The 13,677-nt window shown below is 41.1% G+C and overlaps 1 protein-coding gene across 2 annotated transcripts in view; it reads left to right on the forward strand.

Moving 5' to 3' along the window:
* AK5 (adenylate kinase 5) overlaps positions 1–13,677 on the forward strand; it is an 85,281-nt gene that overhangs the window by 50,004 nt on the left and 21,600 nt on the right. For both annotated transcript variants that reach the window (XM_079982575.1, XM_079982576.1), the window contains one exon: positions 1,676–1,752. In XM_079982575.1, the coding sequence (XP_079838701.1) occupies positions 1,676–1,752 (77 nt within the window). The remainder of the gene's footprint in view (positions 1–1,675; positions 1,753–13,677) is intronic.

Genomic DNA, 13,677 nt, shown 5'->3' on the forward strand with positions numbered 1-13,677 from the left:
AAATTAAGCCAGGCGCGAGAGCGCCTGGCCACCCGACTGACTGCCCAGCAGTGCTCTGGGGCCAGGAAAACACCGGAGCCAACGCAGGGAGAAGTTGGAGAGGAGAAGGAGAAGGAAGAGAGAGACAGAGGAAGGAGAAAAAGGGGAGCCCCAACCTTGCTGCACCACTGCCACTGCTGAGGAGGAGCAGTAGGAGAGCACCGGGAGGGCAAAGACACGTGGCCGAGCCAAGGCCCAACCCAGCCTACTCCATGGCGGCTAGCGCCACTGGCAGAGGAAGAGGAGTGCAGGGGGAGCACACCGCCCCTGGCAGCGCGATCCTGGCAGGGTGCCATCACGGCTGCCCCCCACCCCTGCCTGCTCCGTCACTGGCTAGTGCTCCAAGAGAGCAGGCTGAGGCCCAGGGGAAGGCTGCGCGACAGAAGAGACCACAGAAGAGATTACCTCTTTTTTAAGTAACTTTTTTAAAATAACTTTTTTTTCCTCCCTTTTTTAAAAAAAGTGTCCCCGGATTCTTTGAAAAAAATCTGGTAACCTTAAGTTAAGGTGAAGTGATACAGTTATGGTAAAGCGATCTGTTTTAGATAGTAAAGGGTGATGAGGGTGACAGATGACAGCAGACATTAGTGTCTGAATGGTGCTGCAAGATGTCTTAGAAGTGTTAGCCCTAGCAGGGGAGGTGGATCCATTTGGTCCCTTTTTCAGGCAGCGACATATCTTGGCCTCGCTGCAAAGCAGGTCCTTCCAGGAGCAAAATGTTGAGGAGCAGGGGTACTTTCCACATTCTTCCCCCTTTCACATTTGAACTTGTCTGATAATAACAAGAGAAGCAACATTAAAGCATGGTAAGGAGTTGTTCGACCAAAGCATCTGTTCATGAAGACGTATCCTTGGTGACAAACGTTCTGCAGCTGAGAAAGCAGGAGAGTGCAGAACGAGGTTTATGAAGGAGTGTTAGAGCTCCAAGCAGGACATGCAGCAAAGCATGAGAGCTGGTTGGCTGGATAAAGGAGGCTAGAAGGTTCAACACAGCAGGAACAAGAAAAAATTATTCTAATTTTCAGCACAAATCTTAGTGTTATCCTATCTGAAATGGTCTCCTTTTATGCCCTTTTAAGGAACTGATTATTTTGATAAATACGAAGCAGCTTGATTTAAAGAAAACCACATAGTCTGAGAAAGATGCCTTACGACACCGAAAACATGTTCACTGTCTAAATTGACCAGAATCTCCTTCCTGACCCCCTGAAACTATGCATACTTTGACTTGTACAGTCTCTACTTCTGTAGAGTAAAGCTCCATGGCAATTGCCCCATGGCAATTAATGAGAATACCTTTCTGTGCTTCACTACAATTGGAACTAAGTTTGAACAGTAGAAAAGTAAGAAAGAAAATTACCTTCAAAACTTTCATTTATGTTAAAATGTGAAACACGTTAGTTATAAAATACGGTAAACAGCCCAATGCATGTTTACTTAGGACGGTGCAGTCCTAAGCCCTGGGTTGATAGGGATTGCGGGTAGGGTGGTAAATATTTTGTTCATCACCAGAGCAGAGCATCACTAGTATATGTGGAGTGGAGTGGGGGTATAAATCATGACATACATACAACAGTACATACAGGGAAACCTATCAATCCTTTTTCAGAAGATCCCTTTCTCTTTCCTATTTTAGGTCCAAGTGAAGTTGACCTTAATCTCATTGTGGACCTTGGAGATATTGCTGATAATGAATTTGACTTTGAAGACCAGGTAATGGATTTTATCAGTTAAAAGCTTTCTCTCATTCATATCATCTTTTAGGTCACTTGCTTTAGCTTCCGTTTTTCTCTTAGGTTGTCTTCACACCCCCATTTACTCTGCATCCAGTGTGCTCACACCACTGGTTTCCAAATAATAATAATAATAATAATAATAATAATAATAATAATAATTTATTTATATCCCACCCTCCCCAGCTGAAGCCGGGCTCAGGGTGCAAAGTGGTGCACACAGGACATTAACCACAATCCACCTCTGTTGTCCTTTAGTTTCTTACAAAATACAGCATTTTGATGCATTTTCTCCCAAACTAGCATCAATCCAAATCGAGAAGAAGAATGGGCAGGTAATGTGTACACAGCCTTAGCCTCATTGTACACTAAAGGATAGACGTCTGTGATGTAAAGGGTTAAATTATTCATGTGACTACTTAAATTATTTCATTGTTCAACATACTGTTACAGATTTTTTTTAAAAAGTTGTGATCTTTCTTAAATATAGGGGTGAAGGCAGACATATTCTACAAATGATGGAAATAGTTGCGTAAACCCCTTTTAATGTTGTTTTATGTATACAACATAATAGATGCAGCATTCAAAGCACTTCCACCACATTTCAGAATGTATGTCATTCTTCATCACAAGCATATTGTTATTATTCTGAACAAACCCAATGCTTCTCAGTACTGTGTTCCTATGTTCTTTGTATTCTTTTCTTTTACGGACTCCCCTCAGTTCCAAACAAATTTCCCCTTTCATGTTGCACAATTTGTTCCGGTTTCTGAGGGGAAATACTGTCAGTTTTTATAGGCCAGTGAATTTTCAGAACACAAGGTTCACTTTCAATTTTTCCACACAGCAGTTGCATTGAGGGTACAGTCCTATACACACTTACCTGGGAATGAGCTCCACTAAACTCAGTGGCACGCCATTTTTCTGAGCGATTCCCAGACGTATGGCGGCCCTAATGAAAAGTGGAGTAAGAATTCGTAACATATGGTTGGCTCCAGAGCTTTCATAAGTAGGACTCTGCTCATAGGACACTTGGGGAAGGCAGGAGGGGCTGTTTTTGCCTTTCCTCCTACAGCTCACTGTGACCCCTGGAAAGGCCCACACTGGAACAGAGTGGGAGGTGGCAAGTGTGAGTTCCTTTGGGAAGAAAATGAGGGCTTCAGGAAGAAGGGGAAACTGGTAGAAGTTGCAGCCTCTTCTCACTCTCCATCCAGCAGGATGTTCCACTGGATCTTTAGCCCTTCTGTTTGAGGAAGGAAGACCTTTGTTTTCAGAACGTCAAATCTGGATGCAACCTGATGAAATTATCTGGAAAAGGAAATGAGAACCAGAAGGCAGTGTAGAATTTTTCTAGTCGTCCGCCAGTGACTTCACATAAAATCAAAACATGTTGCTAAAGCTACAGACAGTAACTTTAGTTTAAAACACTGGAAGTGGGCGAGAACATGAAATTACTAGAGCTATGCTCAGTTACCAGCTTCACAGAAGAAAGAACTTTACTAAACAGGGCAAAACCTAGCTTTTGTGGTCAAAGTCTTTATTAGTATTCAGCTTTATACCCTGAGCCTTGCCTTACCTTCCATTAGAAAAAACTTCTACTCATCAGTGGCGAAGATGTAAATATATTTGGGGCACATCTCTTAGAAGCGGGTGTACAATTCTGAACCTTACAAGTCTATCATTGTTTTATTTATTTATTTATTTATTCATTTTATGTGTTACATTTTTATACCACCTTTATCTTCCAAGGATCTCAAAGTGGTGCACACAGTTCTCCTTCCCATTTCATCCTCACAACAACCCTGTCAGGTGGGTTGGGCTAAGAGATGGTGGCTGGCTCAAGGACACCCAGTGAGCTTCATGGCTGAGTGGGGATTCTAACCCTGCTCTCCCAGTCCAACACTGACTTCATTATCCTTAGGGTATGAAGAGATTCTGTTTATTTTGCTGTGTGAAGCATATTTGAGGTATAATGAATGATACAGGTCACTCTATGAGGTATATCTTTAGTATATGGACCCAGACTTGCCCTTTCACGAATCGGAGAACTTCATTCACTCTTAGCTGCTTTGTCCCCCATGTTTCCTTTATATCAGGCATGGGGAAACTGCAGCCTTCCAGATGCTAGTGGAATCCCACGCCCATCATTCCTCACTATTGGCAATGTAGAGTCTGATAAAATCATAGCTGTCAACTTACAGATTTGAAAATAAGGGACCAGCAGCCAAAATAAGGGACCTGCAGCCTCACCTGTTCCAGGCACTCCAGTCTTCCTGTCCTCCTGCAGTCTGGTCAAACTCATGCTGGTAGCTTCGAGAACACTGTCCAACCAACTTTGTAACCAGAGGTTCAACTGAATAGAATCTGAATCACATGCACCACAAGGCCTATGCAGCCTCAACTTAAGATGGCTCCATGGCCTGGCTTTGCACTGCAAAGTTTGCAGCAGCACATGCAACAAAATGGCGTCCAGCATTCAAAAACCCCCTCAGTTTGCATTAACTAGCCACACACAAGGCATGCAAGCTCCACCCCCCAGTCGTTCTTAGACTTCTTATTGGGTGAGCAACACAGCCAAGCAACACAGTTGGAGCCTCCCTCCTCCCTGGCCGGCTGCTTCCTTTGAAATTTAAGGGACATCATTTAAGGGACATCCATCAATAAGGGACAGCAGCGGGACATGGCGCTGGAATAAGGGACTGTCCCTTCAAATAAGGGACACTTGACAGCTATGGATAAAATCTGAAGGATCACAGGCTCCCTATCCTTGGTTCATATGGTTTAAGAAGCAGCTGGGGAAGGGAGTGAGTTTTAGCAGAAAAGATCCAGAGGGAAAATTGTTAATAAAACAGTTCCCCCACTTAGCATGCGTCTCCTGAGGCAGTTTTCCTCAGCATATGCTTTCTGTAAAAGAAAATTTAAAAAATATCAGTGTCACATGTTATTTGGGGCACAGCTATTGTGTTCTATTGAAGTTTTAAAATACATGGACAAATGTCTCCTTATCACAGTAATAATTCTTATAGCCATTTTTGTTAAGGGCTTTGACTGCACTATTTCAAAAGGGTGCCATGGTGAGAGCTCATGGTGGGTGTTGTTAAGGGGTTAGCAGTCAAACAATAATTGCAGTCACCACTGGTGGTGTTAGTCCAAGAGAGACTTACTTTTCAAATAGAAATTGGCAGAGTAGGAAGTCATGAGGCTTTGATTAATTTTGTCAGTTACAAGATCTTATCTTTTACTAGATGAAATGAACCAGATGCAGATAGTTTTCTTTGACTGTCGGCCCTGCACAGAGCAGCAAATTATGGTTGGCAGTAATGAGATCTCACTGTCTACATGGAGAAGCACAGGCATGAGCAATCAGAAGTATTTGCTGCAATTTTAAGAAGCGGATTAAACAATTCTTGAACTTAGCTAGAATAGCCAAGAGAGCAACCACTTTCGTTGTTTTAGATTCCTAATGCATGTATTTTGAGTATACATTTTTCTTGCATGCTTCCATACATGCAAAAAGTTTGACTTGCATTTTGCCCATGCAAAGAGGAAGAACTCCCTCATTCAGAATGTTTGGTTTAGAGTATGATGCCATGAAACATTGTCATACAATCCCTTCTACCCAGTGAAAGAGGGGTGTGATGATGACTGCAGGGGCAAGTCCTGCTTCGCCACTGCATGCTGCTGTCATGCTCCTTTGATGTACATGTGCCAGAAGGAATTATACTTGCATGCCAATGTATATGTGCATAGCTCCTCCACATGTGGACAGACTGTGGCCCAAGTTGGGCCCCTCTTTAAATAAAGGTGCTCTGCAAATCAGTACGTATAACACCTGAACACATGGACTTTGCAGGAGAATGACAGGTGGTAGGTTAGCATCACACTATTATAATTAGAAAACACCTGTTTACAGCCTCTGTCTGAATGAAACCTACTTGCAGCCTTTATCTGAGCAATACTAAAACCCTTTCCCACACTAACAGCAAATAAAAGTGCCCTATCTTCAAAGTTTGCTGTCGCTGCCTGAGAATATTGTGACTGCAACAGAAACTGAATGCTCCGCTGATTTTCTCATTACTCAGGGCCATCTTCAAACTGTGAATTGTCCCAAGCACTTTTCTGCTAAGAATATCAAATAAGGAGAAGATGCGTATCTAGGTATCAGTGTGTCATATGTAGCTGAGAGTAGATAAAGCACCTGTCAGAGAGATCGGGCCAAGAGGGTTAGGTTTCCAAGCAACCATGTGCACCAGAGGAGCTGAAAGCTAGCAGATATTATCAGAACACTTTGACAGCCAACGGAAGCAAAAGGCATCCATATGTTAAGCATGTGATGCTTCTAAAATATCAGCAATAGCAAAGCAGCGATTCTTAAACTGTATGGTACAGTACTACTTCTAGTTACTAACAGGTTTAGCTCGTTTTCTTATGTAATGGCCATCATCTTGCTCCTTTAGAGGTTTTGAAATTTAAAATGAATCCAGAAAATGTGCAGCTTTTGAAGCAGCCTCTTAAGGAAATAAGTCGACACATTTTTGTTTGGCTTGCTAGGCAGACATTATTTGTTGTCACTTGTCAGTCATTTGGTGCTGTCAAAATGTGTGATGTGAAGGGCAAGAATTTAGGAGCTGTTCTGGGTAGAAGATTGACATTACTGCACAGAGTAAGATAAGACATGAAGAAGAAGAAGAAGAAGAAGAAGAAGAAGAAGAAGAAGAAGAAGAAGAAGGAGGAGGAGGAGGAGGGGGGAGGAGGAGGAGGAGGGGGGAGGAGGAGGAGGAGGGGGGGAGGAAAGGAAGAAGAAGAAAGGAAGAGGAGGAAAGGAAGAAGAAGAGGAAGGAGGAGGAGGAGGAGGAGGAGGAAAGGAAGAAGAAGAAGAGGAAGAAGAAGAAGAGGAAGAAGAAACAACAAGAAATAGTGCCCATGTACTTGCGATGTGTTATTTTTTCTTAAGGACTGAAGATGCTTCTCTCGGTTGCTGGACTTTAATGATCAGTAGCCAGCTGTTAAGTTAGAAGAATATTAGCCTTTAAACATTCATAAAAATGTTTCAAGAGCCTTATCCAATTTGCTATCCGCTAGATGTTTTGCAATACAGTTCAAAGCGGTATATAATCAAGTGGTAATAATTTTTATGAAATAAATAAATAAATATGCCCCAGGCAACATGGCCAACACTCAGTTATGATGGGAATTGTAGTCTAAAACATCTAGCTAATACCTGATTGGGGTTGGCAGGCCTAAGTTGCTTTACTCAGCAAATGGAAACATTGACCAGGCAAACACATCGGAGACTACTTGGGCTGAAGATTTTTGCAAAGATAGTTCAGAAGATAATTCAGTTCCTGTTTCTGCCCTGGAGGTAACAAGATTGGCAAGCGGTGCATAAGATGTTTTGAAAGATGAAATCCAAATATCTGAATACTTGGAATGACCCCTATGCTGACCTAGCATAGGAATAAGAAATTGGACACTTGCAGCCTGATCCTGATCCTGTGTTGGTGGAAACATGTCTCAGTGAGTTAAATGGGACTTACTACTAGTTCTTAGTAATCCTACCTAGGATTGCATCCCTAGGACCAAACTAGATTTTGAATACAGCCACATAGCATTATTCCCATCAGTCCTCATACCTACAAACTAACTTGGCTAAACTAGCTTTAAAGGGCCTGGTGTCTGTGAAGAGTCAGCTGAAGGATTCCAGCTGGGAAGTCAGCTTGGTGCAACCATGCAGCCTAGATTGCATCCTTTTCCTAAAGCAGCAGTTCTCAAACTTTGTTTTTCCTCATACCATTTGAAAATTGTTGGAGGTCTTGGAAGAACTTTAAAAAAATATATATCAAAGCAGATACATTATCCATATTTCTATTTTAAAAAAAATATTCAGAGTTGGGAACATCATCCAGACTAGTGCTGCATTATGAAAACAATGGGCCCTAGGTTAGGGTCTTGTCAGCCCATTCAGTAATCTAACTGTGGAAGAAGAAGAAGAAGGAGGAGGAGGAGGAAAGGAAGAAGAGGAAGAAGAGGAAGAAGAAGAAGAAAAGAAGAAGAAGCAGCAGCAGCAGCTTTGATCTCAGTGATCAGAAAAGAAATAAAGTACGCCGAGTGCAGGGCCATGTACAGATATTCTTGGGTGTTCTGCAAGCTTTCTGCAGACCTTTTTGCAGCTAAAAGGCCCTTAGCACATACAAGTACTTTCTTGTGTAAACTGGGGCACATTTCCTCCCAGAACATAGCGCATTAGTGTGCATTGAAGGCCATTCCAAGTTTCAAGAGAAGCTTGTGGAGCAGCATGGAGAATTCTTTCAGGAGGTTTCTCTGTGTACATGTACTTAATGGCGGTATCTTAGATTATAGCCATCATAAGCAACTTCTAACCCCTGCCATGTACTCTCTATATAGTATACAGTATAGCTCTCTAGTTTTCACAACCTCATTGTTTATTTTCACAACAGCCGTTTTCTAACCAGAATGCAGACCACATTTTCACTAGAAAATAAAAACCTCAGGGGACACTTATTAATGACAGCCAAGACAAAATACCTTTATAAATATATTATAAGGCACTTAAAAAAAAACAAAAACAAAACAGACCCTGTCCTGGAATACTAAAATATGGTAAAAGATCTATTAAAGTGCATAAACAATCTGTTCATCTTAAGTTACCATGGGAACTGGCAAGACAAAAAAAAGAGAGTTCTATATGCAAAGAACTATAGTTTGCCTTGGAGAAATTCTGCTTTTAATTTTACTTAGGCATCATAGTTTTGCGGGTTTCCTGCATTTGCATTTTTGTTTTTGCCCTTATTATTATTATTTATTTCATTTCTATACTGCTTTATAATGCTCTTAGGGCATTATAAAATGGGGTGCTGTGGTGGAATATCTGCTGTTCAATAATGACATTTTCCATTTGAGAGTTTGTTAGCAAATAAAGCATCATGTGGAATGAGATCTGTGCTTGAAATTTAGAATGAGAGAGTACATACCAAATTAAGTTTTTCTAGTGGTGTTTGAGGTGATATCTTTACAGCATTGTTAACATCTGTCACATCTGTCACTGTCACTTAGTGCCCTTCCTATATGGTTGTCTCCTGCACTTCATTGGTGCAGTAATGAATTGATGTTCTGATCCTGTGCATAGACACATAGATAGTTCCCACATCATCACCTCCCTCTGCAAGAGAGCTACTGACACATGGCATGAGGTGCACACACACGACCCAGGCAATCCAGCATGATAACATACAGTGTTACTGGTGTGATGTAGGCTCTGTACACATTACATATTTAAAGCACAGTTGAAGCACTTTCCCCCTTCAAATAATTCTGGGTACTGTAGTTTACCTCTCACAGAGTTATAATTTCTTGAAACTTAGCAAACCACAGTCCTCATAATTCTTTCGAGGGTGGAAATGTGCTTTAAAGGTATAGTATGTACTGTACGCGGGGACGCAGGTGGCGCTGTGGGTTAAAGCCTCAGCGCCTAGGGCTTGCCGATCGAAAGGTCGGCGGTTCGAATCCCTGCGGCGGGGTGCGCTCCCGCTGCTCGGTCCCAGCGCCTGCCAACCTAGCAGCTCGAAAGCACCTCCGGGTGCAAGTAGATAAATAGGGACCGCTTACCAGCGGGAAGGTAAACGGCGTTTCCGTGTGCGGCTCTGGCTCGCCAGAGCAGCGATGTCACGCTGGCCACGTGACCCGGAAGTGTCTCCGGACAGCGCTGGCCCCTGGCCTCTTAAGTGAGATGGGCGCACAACCCCAGAGTCTGTCAAGACTGGCCCGTACGGGCAGGGGTACCTTTACCTTTACCTTTATGTACTGTACGCAGCTATGAAGGAGCAACTTGAACTACCTTTATGTCATGGTTTCTGTGGCAAAGCTGTTACTCCATATGACTCAGTGTCTGAATTAGGTCTAAAACAGAGGTTAGGGATCTTGAAGAAGAATAGCAGGAATCAAACAGTGATAGGGCAGAGAGCCAGGGGAATAACAGAGAAAGGGTAACAGAGAATGAGAAGCAGTCAGTGGGCTATGCTGGTGTTGGTTGGTTGGTTGGTTGTTGATGTGCCCATTTCTACAGGATCTTCTGCTTTTGAAAAATCCTTTTATCTTATTTTTATTTTATTTTGAGCATGCAAATAAAAACCACTTTTCTTCATGGAACTCAAGGCAGCTCTAATGGTTTCCCATCCAGACAGTGACTAGACCTAGGCCTTCATAGTTGTGGTGCCTGTATCAGGACCGTCATCCTATGGTCAAATAAAATGTATTCAGATGCCAAGATGAAACTATTGTTTTAATCCAAAGTTATCTGTAGAATTAGAGGTGGTTGTTAGGTACCCGTATTTTTCGCTCTATAAGACGCACCAGACCACAACACGCACCTAGTTTTTGGAGGAGGAAAACAAGAAAAAAAATATTCTGAATCTCAGAAGCCAGAACAGCAAGAGGGATCGCTGCGCAGTGAAAGCAGCAATCCCTCTTGCTGTTCTGGCTTCTGGGATAGCTGTGCAGCCTGCATTCGCTCCATAAGACGCACACACATTTCCCCTTACTTTTTAGGAGAGAAAAAGTGAGTCTTATAGAGCAAAAAATACGGTATTTAACACATATTTTTGTATCCTTTAAATGACACAATTACTGAGCTCAGAAGCATAATAAAATCTCTGCCTGAGGCAGACCTCCAGCTATTTCTAGAACTACTAGCAACTAAATTCAAGCAGCTTTGCACTGTTTTGAAGTCAAATGCCCATGAACCTATGATCAGATTTGCTCTCATTGTAACAAAAACACATAGCAATGGGATACTAAATACAGATCTGTAAACAGCAGACTAAAAGTAATGGATGAGTTGAATGATAGAGAAAGGAAGCTATAAAACAGAGATGACTAAGAAGGCTAGGTTCAGAGAGAAGCCATTCTGTATTTTATTCTTTTCCAACTTAATAATGGAGGGAAGCCTTGGCTTCCTGAAAAATAGATTGGCGAGGACTGACCTCATTGCCTGCTCTCATGAACCTTCATACCTAAATTTGAAAGGTGTATGCAAAAGTGAAAGTTAGAATAATGGACATTTATTTGCTAATGCTTAAAACCTCTGTTCAAAACAGATCCATACAACATGTATGATTTGCTCTCAGTGTCTAGTTACAATAAAAGGCAACTCAAATTTCATGCGGCAGTTTAAAAAGGGCAGTACTATAAGGTATTTATTGTTTGTAAAAGAAAAGGGCTGGTTTATGGCCAAAATAAAAATATATTACTGAAGCTTAAAATTTATTTTGTAATTAGCATGCCAAAAGTTCTTCTGCCATCCTCATCATCAGCATAGCTGCAAAGACAGAATCATATCTATGCTGCTATTGAAATTGTACAGTTTACTATATACTTTTTTAAAAAACAAGGTCAGCTAAAGCTCTTTCTTCACACTTAATTTTTAATTTCTCTCCCTCTTTCTCTTTCCTTCCCTCAAGTGTAAGCCTGAGGACAAGGCCTGTGTCCTTTTATCTTATGTACCTTCTTTGTTTTTGTACGTGCTTCAGAATAATAGAAATAATAGAATTACTAGTAAATCAAGCCTAGCAGTAAGTATAGACAGAACTATTCTTTCATGGACGCAGTGCTTCAGCTGTTGGAGGAGAAAGTGCTCTGACTTTATGCTATTTTCAATAGCATGTTATCTATTAGTCACATTAAGGAACAATCATCAAGTTTTTTTTATAAGCAATTAGAAAGAGAGCTTGCATGAGAATGGTGAGAGCATGATACGCTAATTGCCCTTGCTTGTGTGGTTTATACAGAGTTATATTTCTTTCACAGCTTTCCTGTTCAAAATTTGAATCATTGTTAGTACCAGGTTTTTATGTCTACCTTCAAAAGAAAAACATCTACGGTCACAACATTAGGGGGAAACTATGGGCAATATTCAACTTAATCTTTGTACTAGAGGAACCCAATGCAAGGAGGCCTGCTATCTCCTTGGGCTGCATGCCCCCTGTGTCCTCCCCAGTTCTGCTCCTGGCTGTCAAGAGAAACCCCCTACCCAAACAGCAGATGGGGAGGGGGTGGGATAGAGGGAAGCTTGCATTGACTGAGCAATCTCCTTAGCACTTTGTTGAATACATCCCTATGCATTCCACTTCAAAGTGTCAGCTGGAGTTCTTGAAAAATACAAACACAACTGAACAGATACAATTATCATATTGAAAACTATACAAATTAAGACTTGGAGAGCACCATAGTCACCCTTATTTTAATGTCAGCCTCTAGAAATTTTGCAGGCTGCATTGGTAGTGCCTGATTATTTTGGTCTGCAAGGAGAAAAGTCACTTAGAAGTCAGGTGTTTGTCTTGGATGAGATGATAATAATGATGTTAGCAATTTTATGCATGTGGTTCCGTATACAAGTAGCTGTTTTAGCAAAACAGCAGTGCATGAAGCAGTGTTTCAGTATTTCCACCTGCCCACAAACAAACACAATTTTGGAATAGAGTTCTCTTAAAATGCTGAAGGCAGTACACTCAATCGTCTGTATTTTAGAATGGTTAGATTTTGTGGATTCAGTACCACTGTATCAGGAAGACTAGGTCAGAAACTACCATACCAGGGACCTAAGTTTCTTAGAGCAGACAGATTGTTTAGTATCAAATAGATGCAGCCTCAATAGATTCCTTGCTTTGCTAACACCTAGAGTCAGTAACAGTTGTGATGAAAAGTCAGAAAAACATTGCCTTAAATTAATGGCTTTCGCTCAGCTTCTCTCATGTAAATCAATTATAACTTAGGGAAACTAGACAAAAGGGGATAAATTCAACTGATGCTAATACTTAAATATTTTGAAATATTTGAGCCTGTGTGAAAATAGAGAGATAACCAGTTTCTGCTAAAAATCAGCTTTTGAAACACATCCTAGTATAGAAAAAAAAGGTCTAAAGTATTTAAGAATTTATGTTCAAGCACTGCAGGTATAACATTTTAACCTTTTGTTCAGAAAAATACATTAAAATTGTGATATTCTACATAGCTTTTTTTACCACATATTCCTGTTGAGCTAACCATGCTCGATATGATTTAAAACTATGCAAAAGTATTTGAAGACACTAGGTGGTATAAGACAAAACCATATTCAGAGACAACCCTTTGGTATTAATGAACTTAGGTTAGTCACAGCTAATCTAAGTCCATTAACTTCAGGGGGCCTGCTCTGCACATAACCTAGCCACATGCCACCCTCTAACTTGTTTAATTACATTTTCCTCCCAATTCTGTTTTATTTGAGAGGCGGGGAGTGACATATAGAGAACTCTGAGTTTTACAGTGCTTCACCTCAAGGTTTGTTTTTGACAGTATTCAGAAATGCTGCCAACAATTTTCCAGGGCCTGCTTTTATCTGGGACTGAACACCATCATCTGTGTACAGTACAGCAGAAACATTTTTTGTGACTGACTTGGGTACATGATTACAGGAGATGATAAAAATTCAACAGTGCTGTTGACATACAGATTGAACAGGATAGGTGCTTGTGCAACCTTGATGAAACCCTTTTGAGGATGGCAGAGAAGCTATAAGATACCTCTCTGACGTACTTTATACCTTCAGCCAGATATTATTATATTAAAAAATAATTATAAGATGAGTATTTTACCTAACAACAGCAGAGTCCTATCTCAGCTTTCATAGTTCGTATATAGAATTTATTTTTAACCGTTCAGTTTAAATCAGTTTCTTTGATTCAAGAAACCTGTGGGCAGTCCTTTGTGGTTTTCACAGATTAATTGCTTCCACACAGAAATTGTTAAGAGAAGAACATCACAAGATAGCCTAGCCCTTAGTTCTTAGAGGGCTAGAGGGGAAGGTCAGTCCGTGAACTCCAGTTGATAATGTTCAAATTGGTTGATACAT

Source organism: Podarcis cretensis (genome assembly GCF_951804945.1).
Source record: "Podarcis cretensis genome assembly, chromosome: 6".
Taxonomy (NCBI): Eukaryota; Metazoa; Chordata; class Lepidosauria; order Squamata; family Lacertidae; genus Podarcis; species Podarcis cretensis.